The sequence below is a fragment of the Alligator sinensis genome, unplaced genomic scaffold, assembly GCF_000455745.1.
Source record: "Alligator sinensis unplaced genomic scaffold, ASM45574v1 scaffold1142_1, whole genome shotgun sequence".
NCBI classification, from domain to species: Eukaryota; Metazoa; Chordata; order Crocodylia; family Alligatoridae; genus Alligator; species Alligator sinensis.
Genome location: NW_005842617.1, coordinates 503,205 through 515,400, shown reverse-complemented (window position 1 = coordinate 515,400; position 12,196 = coordinate 503,205). Strand labels below are relative to the sequence as shown.

The 12,196-nt window shown below is 41.4% G+C and overlaps 1 protein-coding gene across 1 annotated transcript in view; it reads left to right on the top strand.

The window, feature by feature from the left end:
- LOC102368550 (phosphatidate cytidylyltransferase 1) overlaps positions 1 to 12,196 on the top strand; it is a 73,704-nt gene that overhangs the window by 29,542 nt on the left and 31,966 nt on the right. The window contains exons 4-5 of the mRNA XM_025215012.1: positions 4,878 to 4,975; positions 6,797 to 6,936. Of these exons, the coding sequence (XP_025070797.1) occupies positions 4,878 to 4,975; positions 6,797 to 6,936 (238 nt within the window). The remainder of the gene's footprint in view (positions 1 to 4,877; positions 4,976 to 6,796; positions 6,937 to 12,196) is intronic.

Here is a 12,196-nt window from a genome sequence, read left to right as displayed (position 1 = left end):
GCCCCATGCTGCAGCCCTAGCCCCAGCACCTGGCCACCACCCCCCCAGCACCACCAGGTACCTGCCTGGCCTCAAACACCCATCTTCTTCTGTCTCTCACCCCCTGCCCCTCTTGCCCTGGAACAGTTCCCAAACCCTGGCCCTCCAACCCCTGCTCCCCATACACTTACCTGCCTCCAGCTGCCAAGGCTGCTCCCACCCTCCTACCTAGCTATATGCCAGCCACGTGTGTGTGTATGTATAGATACATGTGATGCCTCTGCCTTCAATCGCTGTCCCCCTGCTCCCACCAGTGGAGCAGAGCAAAGTCACAGATGTTTGTTTAGATTTAAAAAGAAACACCTTGATGGAGATCAGGGGACCTAAAGAGAGGACATGTCTGGGAAAACCCAGACTATATTGTAACCCTAATGTTAAGTACCTGTGAATTACCTGAGCATGTTGCTCCAGAACAACAGGGGCTAATTCAAGTTAATTACCATTCAAGATACATGTGTAGGTGGCTGTCCCTGTTTTGATGCTAGTCAAAGCCCAGAACAAGATTAAACCCAATCTCTGTTTTTAGCTTGAAAGGGCTGGTGAGCATCTTCTCACCATTGCAAGACTTTGCTTTAGTGTTCACAGTTATAGCAAAACCTCCATTTGAACCTTTTCCCTTATGCTTTTCTGCTTGCCTAGGAAGGTGGCTTCTCTTATGGCTATAATGTCAGAGAGGAAGGCAAGAGAATTGAGAGCATGTAATGGGATCTACCACTTGCAGCAGGAGTGGCATCTCCTTGTGGTCACTCTAGTCTGGCTCCTTATACTTTGGTATTCCTGGGTATACCAACTCCCCCAACCCCCATCTTCCCCTCCATGCCTTTGGTGGTGGTGGTATACTCTGCCTCCAGACAATGAGTGGTCCTGGGTGCCTTGCTTTCCCCCTCTGCCCTGTCTCTCAGGACACTGACAGCCTGAGCTACTGTTCACCGGGCCTCTGTCAATCTGCCAATCTGGCAAGAAGTTAGACCCCTGTATGGGGCATCTTTAGTAGCCTAATTCCCTTCCCTTCAGCCAATCCTATGCCAGCTCACAGCCTAAACAGCAAACATCAAGCCAAACACAAATGCAGTTAAGTGCAGTTGGGGAGTCCTTTCTCTAAACTGCCCCCCAAGCTTGTCCTGCTAGCTTCTCTCAGCTTGGGCTCTCATGGGCCTACTCACAGATTCTTCTCCAGTCCCTGGTACTGCTTCTTTGTTTCAGGAGTGGAGAGCTCCTTTAATTAGCAGTCAGGGTCAGTCTCCAGCTCCTCACAATACTTTACAGAGCTCCCAGCAGTGAGCCCTTCCTCCAGCTCTGCCTAGTTCAAGACTGCCATCCCTGCCTCAAGTGCAGGGATTATATATATATATAGCCCCTGGCTGCTTCTCCTTCTGAGCTGAGGGTACCTCAGCAGGCCATTATCTAAACAACTGTTCATTATCTGGGGCTCTGCAGCTTTCTACCTCTACTGCCTAGCCCTGCTCTCAGTAGGCGAAAGCTTGGCCCCTGTTATCAGACCCCCCTTACTGTATTTTGTCATGATAGTTTTTGTTAGGCAACACCCAAAACTTCTTCCAACAGTAGTTTCCTGAATTCAACCTTAATCTGTATTCTTTCCCAAGACGCAGACACATCATGAAAAAATGCAGATATGTTCCTTAGATGTCAGGAGGGTCTTGCCCTTTTACTTGGAAAGAACAAGACTTTTCTAGTACTTTCCTAGACTTTTTATCCCTCTTATTTAGATTATGAAAGGTGATGCAATTTTTATGCAGTCTTTCAAAGTGAATCTCTGAATGTATTCTCTTTTCCCATGAAATTTCTAAGACGTGACCCAGAAAATGATGGGGCGTATTCTGTTAGCACCCAAAATGCCTCACTGGCCTTCCCTTCAAATGACTCCTAGTATCACGTGCTAGGCTGCAACCTACTTTTATAAAACATTATGCACGAGTACAGGCATCTCCTGGGATGCCTTTTTTGGTAAGAGTCCTTTAGTCAGTAAAAGATTCTAAGCAGTTACTAGTTGGCTTTTGGAGCCATCCTCAGTAGACTACGTATGGGGACTAGTACTTTGAAGGAAGAAAAGTGACCTACCCTTACAGTAACTAGAGTCCTTTGAGAAGTGTATATTCCACTACCCTCCCTACCTACCATCTGCTACAGATTGCTTATTTATTCTAGGGACCTGAAGTAGAGAAAGGACTTGCCACTCTTTATACTTTCAGTACGGTGCACAAAGATAACTATGGTGCATTGTGTGGACCAAATGGATACTGCTAGTGAACTCTTCAGTTTCAGTTGCATACTTTCTCTTGTTCCCACTTTTCTACCTTTTTGGGGTAGAAGATAGTTTTTGGAATTTATTGTAAATAAGGTCTGGAGGAGCATGCACTTATACCGAGAGCTATACTGCGTATTCTTGAAAAAGATAACACTTGTGTTAGTACAGCTTTGGAAAAGGTTCTGTCATTTTGTTAACACAGAGCACTTAAGTTTGCTAAAATTCACTCTTGGTTAATCTGATGGTAAAAAATGGGTCTTTCTGAAGGAACCTTATATGCTAGGTTTTAAATTGTTGCTAATACAAATTTACCTGAAATAGTGGTAACAAAGGAGAAAAGCAGCCGGACTCTCAGAGAAACTCAGGTAGTTCCAGAAAATCAATTCAGTAGTCACTTTAGAAAATCTTAGGCCATACTTGGTTAGGTTTTGTAATTAACTTCTACTTAAATATTTGTGGACGGTCTTTTAATCCATCCAAAAGGTCACAGGTAGCAGTTTTTTGTTTGTAGAAGTAATAGGCCAACTGATTTATTTTTCTACTCTTGAAATAAGTGCTCAGACGTTATATTTAATATTTCTTCTGACCATTTCTATATACAGCTATTATACTTTTATAGTAGCTACAGTATGTGATACCATTTTTTTATGACTCATTAATTATTTATTTAGAAAATAATACATTTTTACTTTGAGAAATAAGACTAGAAGCTGTTTTGAAGCACAAAAATGCAGAGTTATTGTACCTTTTATGGCTGTTGATTTTGACTCTGTCTCTAGATGTCAAAGTATTTGTTTTTGTTTTTACATGACCCGCTTAGAAACACCTCTTAGAAGATGTGACATGCTGAGCTACTGGCATGTTGTTTTGCCAGTATTCTTATGTTCTTTATTATATCCTGTCGACATTTTATCTTGCCAGTTTCCCCTAAATCTGGAAAATGCTGTAATTTATTTTCTGAATGATTGGAGAGTTTCTTCCCTGTAATAAATTCTTTGAATAAAAAGTATGTTTGTGTTTGAATTTGTTCACTTTTTCCTTTGAGTGTCCAATTGTTATTCTGGCAGTGTTATAACTAGGAAGAAAAAGGAACGTGTTTGTTTTGCAACATAATTTAATATCTTTACTTTCTGAGGTGTGCGTACTCCAAGGCTTAACTGTCAAGCCTTGAAGCCAAACATGTTCAAGCTTACAAAATGAACTTGTTCCTAATTTATACCACATAGCAGAAGCTTCCGGATTCAGGTCTTCTGACATTATTATAAAGCAGGAGAGCTCAACCTCTGGCTCATGACACGAGCCATGTCATATGGCCCACAGGGTGTCCCCTGGGTCCAGAAATTTGGCAGTGGGGGAGAGGTGGCAGTATTAATAGTCACTCTTCTGCTACCAGATTTCCAGATCTGTGAGGAGTCTGTGGGGCCGGAGTGGCATGGGGCTCACAGCTGTGCATAGCATCCCCCCTGCATTGTGCTGCATTGAACTGCATATTGAAATTCTCCCCGCTCATGCACACTGTGCTGCCCTAAACTGTATTGCATATGAGTATTCCCCCTTTACAGCATCGTGCCTGCAGGCACCTGGCACCCTCCTCTGCTCCATAAGATGTGGGCATGCTGTCTCACTCTGCACCACCCCAGGGTGGGGGCAGGAAGGAAAAGTAGGAGGAGCCGGGCGCCCTTGGCTACTGCTGTAGCCAGAGCAATGGGGGAGTAATGTCTGGAAAGGAGCCTGGAGGCTGCAAAATCTAACCCCTTATGAAAGCTGTGAATTGGACAGCCCTGCAGTAGATGATTTATTTTACTTGCTTCCAGAACTGAATAGGAGCAGATAAGGGAATGGGATCCAGATAGCTTGACATTTAGAGGGTAAAAATTGAAATACTGTCTGTACCGCAACGAAGCACCTTCTGAGTTAACATTTTAAGTAACAAGGTGATAAATATGACAAATGTTAAGCATGTCAAGTAAAGTTGTAGTGGTGTTGTTGCCACGATGTTTGTGACAACCAAACCTTTTCACATTAATGCTTAATATTGTTTTAATAAACATGTAATTTAATTTTCAGCACGGGCAAAGTCTTAGAGATACATGAGCTTTAATGCTAACATTCACTGAAGTGCATAAAGGTCACTGAAACTGGAGTTATGTCAAATTTCTGTTCCTTTTCAATAGGAGTTGAGCACTTTATTTCTCTTTTCATCTTTGAAAATCTCCTCTCTCATCTAAATAAAAAAATTAATATGGCAGAAGAGCTTGGGATACTGCTTTGCAGAGAAAGCTTTCTACCTGTCATTGCAAGTGCATTTGTCAAACCTTTTTTAAAAACTTAACTTCACTAAGTTTTTTTAAATATATTAAAACCAGCCCTAACATTCCTTTCTGCAGAGTGACTCAGGTTCTCCGTTCATTCAAAAGTGGTTCCGTTTCACATTGTAATCCCTTGAAATTGCTCAAGCTGCTTATTCAATGACATTATAACAGTAAGATACATTCTTGAAGCAGGTTCTAATATTTGTTACTGTTTTTAGAAAATTGTACGTGCAGATAATTCTTTGTTTTCTTTAATTTAGGTCTTGAGCATCCAAGTAAAGTGTTTCCATGAAATCATTACAATAGGCTACAGAGTCTATCATTCCTATGATTTACCATGGTTTAGAACCCTAAGCTGGTAAGTAACACATGAGAATTTCAATCAGTGGAGATTAAGGTTAAGCTCTTTATATCCTGTAACACGGAAGAATAGCTTTGTGGCTAAAGTAAAGGCTTGGGACTTGGGAGATCTGCTTTGTATACATGCCTCTATCATCCTGTACAGGTGCAACCTTGAGCAAGTCAGTTGGCCTTTCATAGCCCTAGTTTCTCCCAGCTCTGCAATGTATTTACTTGTTTAGAGTAATAAAATTGGAATGAGGCCCATGTATGATAGTATGCCGTATACTTTTCACCCTATGATTAAATATGCGCAGTTGAGTTAACTGAAATAAGCAGCCCCTGTTTATAGGAACATAAGAAATGCCATAATGGTTTGCATGGAAAGTCCATCCAGTCCACTATGGTTTTTTTGGCAGTAACAGGTACTGGAGGCTTCTGAAGAAGATAGAAGAACCCTGCAGGTGGCAAATGTGGAACAGTCTTTACCTTCGTGTAGGTCACATCCTGGTTATATTTAACAATTGTCTTAAACCACAGAAATAAATGGGCTCATGTCTCTTCCAAAGTTTGCAATTAATGATGGCATTGTTGGCTATTCTTGATATCCAGTCCCTTTTTTACTTTTAAATTATTCTCCTCTGTGACTTTGTGGTAATTAATTCCATAGTTTAATAACGTATTATATAAAAAAATCATTTTTAGTTTTGAATTTCCTACTTTTAAAAATTTCATTGAATATTCCTTTGTGTATTCAGATTCCATTTGTAGTTGAACTCTGGGAAAACTTTCTGTGGAATAAGACTGGTATAAAGCAAAATGATACTTTAGTAAGGGAAACAGTGTCACGAACATTGACCTGGAACAGGTGATGGAAAAGAACTTTCACCCTATGATTAAGTACTAGGGATAAAAGTGCAATAGCCTAATATACATGTGTTTACATACTTGATTTCAGGGGAAGATAGAGACTTGTTGCATGTTAAACTACAACGTCCTTAGTGTATTCACCAAATTATATTTGTACACCAGCGTTATATTGCTGGATATGTGTGGAGTAAGGATATTTTATGATGTTAGTAGTGACTGTTCTTAGTTATCTTATTTATCTGTTTCTGACTGGAGGTCTTTATTGACTGTCTTCAGACATAGGATTACTGTTTATAAATAATGAAGACCATGCAAGAAAGGAAAAAGATGGTGTGTGGCAGGGAGGGGAAGGTGACATACCTCTTTCATGGCCCTATTGCTAAAGAAGCGTTTGCCTACACTGCAAAACCAAAACATTATCTCCCACTTGTTTACCATCCCACTAAGTTATGAGACTTGTTTTTATAGTAACAACTAACTTGTTTTCTATTTGTCTGTCAAAGCTGAACATCATCCTAAAGCTGTGCAGAGAATTCTAGCAAATTTCCCATGCAGCATCTGGGAAAGTTTTTCAAGTATTGAAAAATTTTACAAGGAAAGTGCTAATAATTAGTTCTGTATTTTTTAACTACAGAATATCATAATAGGGACTGTGTGTGTATAGAGGGTTCAATGCTGTAACTCAACATGAAAATGTTTAGCTAATTTCCTTTTATAGAATGCTGGTATTTTTAAATAAATGTTATTTTAATAGAACTTAAAATGTAAGTTCTGTCTTTTTGAAGCAGTATACATTTGTTTAATAATACTTGAGTATAAGTTTAAAATATTGGGCTTTTTTTAGGATCTCTGCTTCAGTTCCTAATTTTTAGGTATTAAAATTTTGTTTGCTTCTTCTTTTGTTGAATTAAACTGTACAAAGATGTATTTAAGAGCAAATAAAATGAGCAGTATCTGTTGTTTGTTTTAGGTACTTTTTGCTGTGTGTAAACTACTTTTTCTATGGAGAGACAGTGGCAGATTACTTTGCTACATTTGTTCAAAGAAGAGAGCAACTTCAGTTTCTAATTCGCTACCACAGGTTTATATCTTTTGCACTCTACTTGACAGGTGAGCTTAATAGACCAATTCTAATGGTCAATACATTATTTTTAATGTATCACTGTATTATGTTTCACTGTTATGTTACATATTTTGCATCTTTGTATTTCAGAAATTTATTTTATTCTTTCTAGCTTTCTTGCATTCCATTATTTTCTTCCTGCCTCTCACCTTATTAAAGGAAACTGCATGTTGGCATTTCATATTTCCAGTGAAAAATTGAATAAAAAGCTTCCTGTCCATGGGTTATAGATGGTGACTATTGTTTAAGAGGTTTACCTAATGAGTAGATGATGGTGGGGATAATGGGGAAATAACAGTCATAATGAATGAACAAAAAATTTATTTACAGTTTAAAGTATCAGTCCAGTTTAAGTTCCTAAGTAGTCTTTTTACGGTCAATGGGACTACACACTTGATTAAGTCACGTAGTGGACTTAGGTTTTATAACATAAGAGCATTGGAAAGTCTACATCAACATGATCTTACCATTTTATTTAAAACTTGGTAAATGTGTGATGTGAAGCTCTTAGAAAAAGCAATAACACGAATGAGAACCAAACTTTACCCATGTGAATTACAGTAAGAGCTTCCTTCAATATTGAAGGAAATATGAGTTTTAAACAGATTGCCCTTTCTCAGAAAATGAAATTTAGCTTGTTTCCATAGAATAAATGCATCTCACTATGTTTTCATTAGCACAATTAAAGTTGCCTAACTAGTCACTCATTCAGAAATCACAGATCAGAGGGCTCTGTACATTTGAAAAGCTGTTGTTTAGATATTGTTTGAATTGAGCTTCTAGGGAGGAATCTGTTTTGTTTCTTTTTGTTTTTAGAACATGCTTAGGAATAAAGAAAGCCTAAACTGTCCCTTTTCTGTAAGTTCTTTTGTAGTAATGTCCCTAATTGAAACTGGCTAGATTTTTTTATAGAATTTTGCTTTGCTTGGATGTTTTGCTTTGCTCAAATTATTTAAGCCTCATATATGTAAAAGCTATCTTCTCTCCCTTCTTTACATGAAACAGTAGAACATAAAACTTTTTGGTCCTGGTATGTAGTACATACTACTTTACCTTTAACAGTATTCCTTTTTTGTGTAGGGGGATGAAAGGTAAAGGGCCATTCTTTGAGCTGCTATTTCCGCAGCAGTAGGAATCTTGAACATGTTATTTTTAGGAAGTATTTTGTTCTATGAGGTGTCAGGCTCTGTGAATGGGGAAAGGACTGTGGATATGATCTGCCTTGGCTTTAGCAAGGCTTTTGACACTTTTCCCCTTGACATTCTCAATAAGCTAAAGAAATAGAGAGTACTGAGAGGAAAGTACTGTAAAGTGAATCCATAACTGGTTGGATCATCATGCTCAATGAGTAGTCATTAGTGACTCAATGTGTAGTTGGGAGAAGCTATCAAGTGGGGTTCTCCAGGGGTCAGTGCTTGGTTTGCTGTTGTTTAACATCTTCATTAGTGACCTGGATGATGGGATTGAGTGTACACTTAGCAAATCTATAGGTGACACCAAATTGGCTAGCGTTGGAGACACTGGAGGGTATGGCAAGTATCTAGAATGACCTGGAGAAATGGTCCAAAATTAATCAGATGAAATTCAGTAAGGATAAGTGCAGAGTCCTGCACTTGGAAGAGAATAATTGCATGCACAAATCAGGCTGGGCAATGGTTGGCTAGGCTGCGATACTGCAGAGGAAGTTTTGGGGGTTACAGTGGACCATAAGCTGAATATGACCCAGCAGTGTGCTTTTGTTGCAAAAAAGTCAACAGCATACTGGGGTGTATTAACAGGAGTGTCTCTTGCAGAGGGAAGTGTTTCTTCTGTTCTGTTTGGCACAGGTGAGTGAAGCCTTACCTGGAGCACTATGTTCATTTTTGAGCTCCATACTTCAAGAAAAAATTGTACAGATTAGAAGGAGTCCAGCAGAGAGCAACAAAAATGATTAAAGGCCTGGGAAACATGATTTATGAGGAAAGTATAAAAGAACTAACACAATTTAATCTGGAGATGAGAAAACCAAGTGGGGATTTATTAACAGTCTTCAAATACCTGAAGGGCTATTATAAAAGGGTAGAGGTAGATTATTCTTTGCAGCTGTAAGGAACTGGACTTCAAGGAATGACCTCATACTGCAGAAGAGGAAATTTAGGTTGGAGATTAGGAAGATCTTTCTGACTATGAGGGCAGTCCCACACTCATTGGACCAGGTATGCCTGCATCAAGCATTGGAGCAGGCTACCTAGAGAAGTTGTGGAATTTCCATCTCTGGAAATTTTCAAGGGCAGGTTAGACAGACGCTTGGCTGGGATGGCTTAGTCAGGGATGATCCTGTCTTGAGCAGAGGCCTGGACTAGATGATTCCATGAAGTCCCTTCTAGCCCTACTTTCCTATTATCCTGTGACCTTTAGAGATGGAAAAGTAAGTTTGCTGAAAACATCTTTATGTTAGATTCGTGTTTACCAACCCAAATTATTACCAGAGGTGGGGTTTGGAATAATGATGCTAAACAGTTCTTTAGTCCTTACTTTCTTTGTATTTAAAAAAATAAATATCCCCCCTCCCCACAAAATCCCTAGAAGTTTCTTGTTCTTCAGAGGAAGTGGTTGAATTATTTTAGGTCATGAGATCCAGAAATGAGAATTCTGCAAAATATCTTTGTGGAAGCAGAATTAAAAGGTAAATATTTTTCTTACCACCATTTACTCCACTTTCTTTGAAGACCCAGTACATTTACAAGAACATGCTCATTTCTGTTTCATGCAAAATCAGTACAATTTACTGCATTAAGCATGGGCGAATGGTGCCTCCTGAGTCTGGAGGGACACCAGATCGCCAATGGGGGGGAAGAGTCCCCCAGTGGCCAATTGCTGAGCCAGCAGTGAAACTGGAAGTGCACTTCCGCCAGCACTTCTGGTTTCACGACTGGCGCTTCCAGGGGGTGCATGGCCAATCTCACGGGGTGCACATGCACCTGTGTGCACCCCCTACGTGTCACCAGTGGAATTAAGATTCTTTTCTGTGGGTTGTAACACAAGAGCCTGAACAGATGTTGACTTTTAAATTCTAGTCTGAACTTGAAGAGTTGATATATAGAAATGAATTGTTTTTCTGATCAAGTCTAAATCAGAAATGAGGAATAGACGAGCAGAATCCATCAAAGATACTTGAGACAACTTTTAGTATTTTACAGTGCTGCAGGCAAAAAAGTTCACACAGGGTAGATCAGTAGGTGTTTCTTTACTTCAGTGAGGACTCATGTTGGTATACCTACACTGTCTCTAATCTAGTTAAGGAGTGTGGGTAACAATAGTCGTAAAGGGGGTGTGGGCTTCCACACAAGCTATACAGCTCCATCAGGGGACGCTGAGTACACACTCAGGTAAATAGTCCTCAATGCTGCTGTGTCCTCCCTACTGTTACCTATGATAGTGTGAGTGGGTGTTGGTTACCCGCCCCTCCTCTGTTCAGGACTCGTCTGCCACGACTAAGGAGATGGAAAGATAATAAGATGTTAATCCCTGAAGGAAAGGGTGATAAGTAATGAGCCACCCAGGTGTCAGCTTCACCAACAGCCAGCCTTTATTGGTGCTTGATACAAAGTAAATAACTGTGTTAATTGCCCTATGAGTGCAGAAGTGGCTGTTTCGCTGCTTGGCTGATTGCCATTTCTCTGATCTTCTCCTGATTGCAGTGGTCTCCCGGCTGTCCTGATCAGGGAGTGCAATTGTCTCTGGGGTTTTTCCTGGAGCCATGTGCCCCGGGCTCTCGTGGGTCTTGCTGGCCTCCCACCATCGACAGCCCTCTACGTGAGCGTCCCCAGTCTCACCAGTTCGTTGTCAGTTTCCTGTTCGCACTGCCTTCTGCCGCTCAGCCATCCCTGCAGTTGAACTGCTCTGCTTCTCTCCAATGCCCCGAGGGCAAATGTGTGATCCCCAGCTCCACCTTGTACACACAGCAGTAGCCATAATTACCCTGATCCTTCCCTGGTGTGTAAACCCCCCACTGCTGTGCCCAGGCTTCAGCTCGATCACCTGTTACACACCTCCCCCCTTTGTTCAAAAAAACTTAAAGTTGGCCTGTCTTCACGATCCGCGACCAGGCCAGCCATGTCCGTTGCTCTCCCGGTGGTGTCTGTTGTATCTTTGGTGCGTGATAAGATGGCCACGTTCCCATTCTTCTTTCCCGCCTGGTGTCTTACTGTAAAATAAAAGGATTGTAAAGCAAGAGACCACCTCATTAGCTGGGTGTTATCTAGCTTGGCAGTTCGTAGCCAGCGTAGGGGTGCATGGTCCGTGATCAGCATGAACCTCCAGCCCAGTAAGTAATAGCGAAAGAGTTGCACCCTTCACCGGATGGTCAGGCTCATGGAATATCGGGCTTCTGTGGTCATCGGTTTTTTGCTGGCAAAGGCTATCGGCCTTTCTTCTCCCCCAGAGAGAGTAGCTCCCAGTGCAGTGCCAGAGGTATCAGTTTGCAAAAAGAATGTCTTCTCGAAGTCTGGGGTGTAGCGTACTGGGTGTTGGTATAGGGCTGCCTTCACTAGTTCGAAAGCTTGGGTAGCCCTGGGGTATCACTGGATCGGGTTCCTCCGTCCTTTTGTGAGTTCTGTCAGAGGTGCCGCTTTCTTGGAGAAATCCTGGATGAAGTGTCTATAGAAATTAGTGAAACCCAGAAAAGACCTTAGCTGCTTGAGTGTCCATGTTAATGGGTGCCATCTGATGGCTGCCACCTTATCTGCTATGGGTTTTATCTTGCCCTGTCCAACCAGGAACCCAAGATATTGAGTCTCCCTCTTTCCAAGCCCACATTTCTGAGGGTTTGTGGTCAGCCCGGCCTGACGGAGTTTGTTGAGGGTCTTCCGTAGGTGTTGGCGGTACGTTTCCCAATCACCAGAGAAAACGATGATATCAGCTACATACGCGGCCACGTATTCCTGGTAGGGAGCTAACAGCTGGTCCATCAGGTGCTGGAACGAGGCTGCCACTCCATGAAGCCCAAACAGCATCCACCTGAATTGAAATAAGCCCCAGGGTATTCCAAAGGCAGTTTTCTCCTTGTCGGCTGGCATCATTGGTATCTGCCAATAGCCTTTGGTTAGGTCCAGGGTCGAGATGTATTTGGCCTGGCCAACCCTCTCCAGCATGTCGTCTATCTGGGGCATCGGGAATGCATCGAATGTTGCTATCTCGTTCACCTTATAGTTTCATAGTAGCTAGGGTCAGGAGGGACCTGAACAGATCATGTAGCCTGACCCCCTG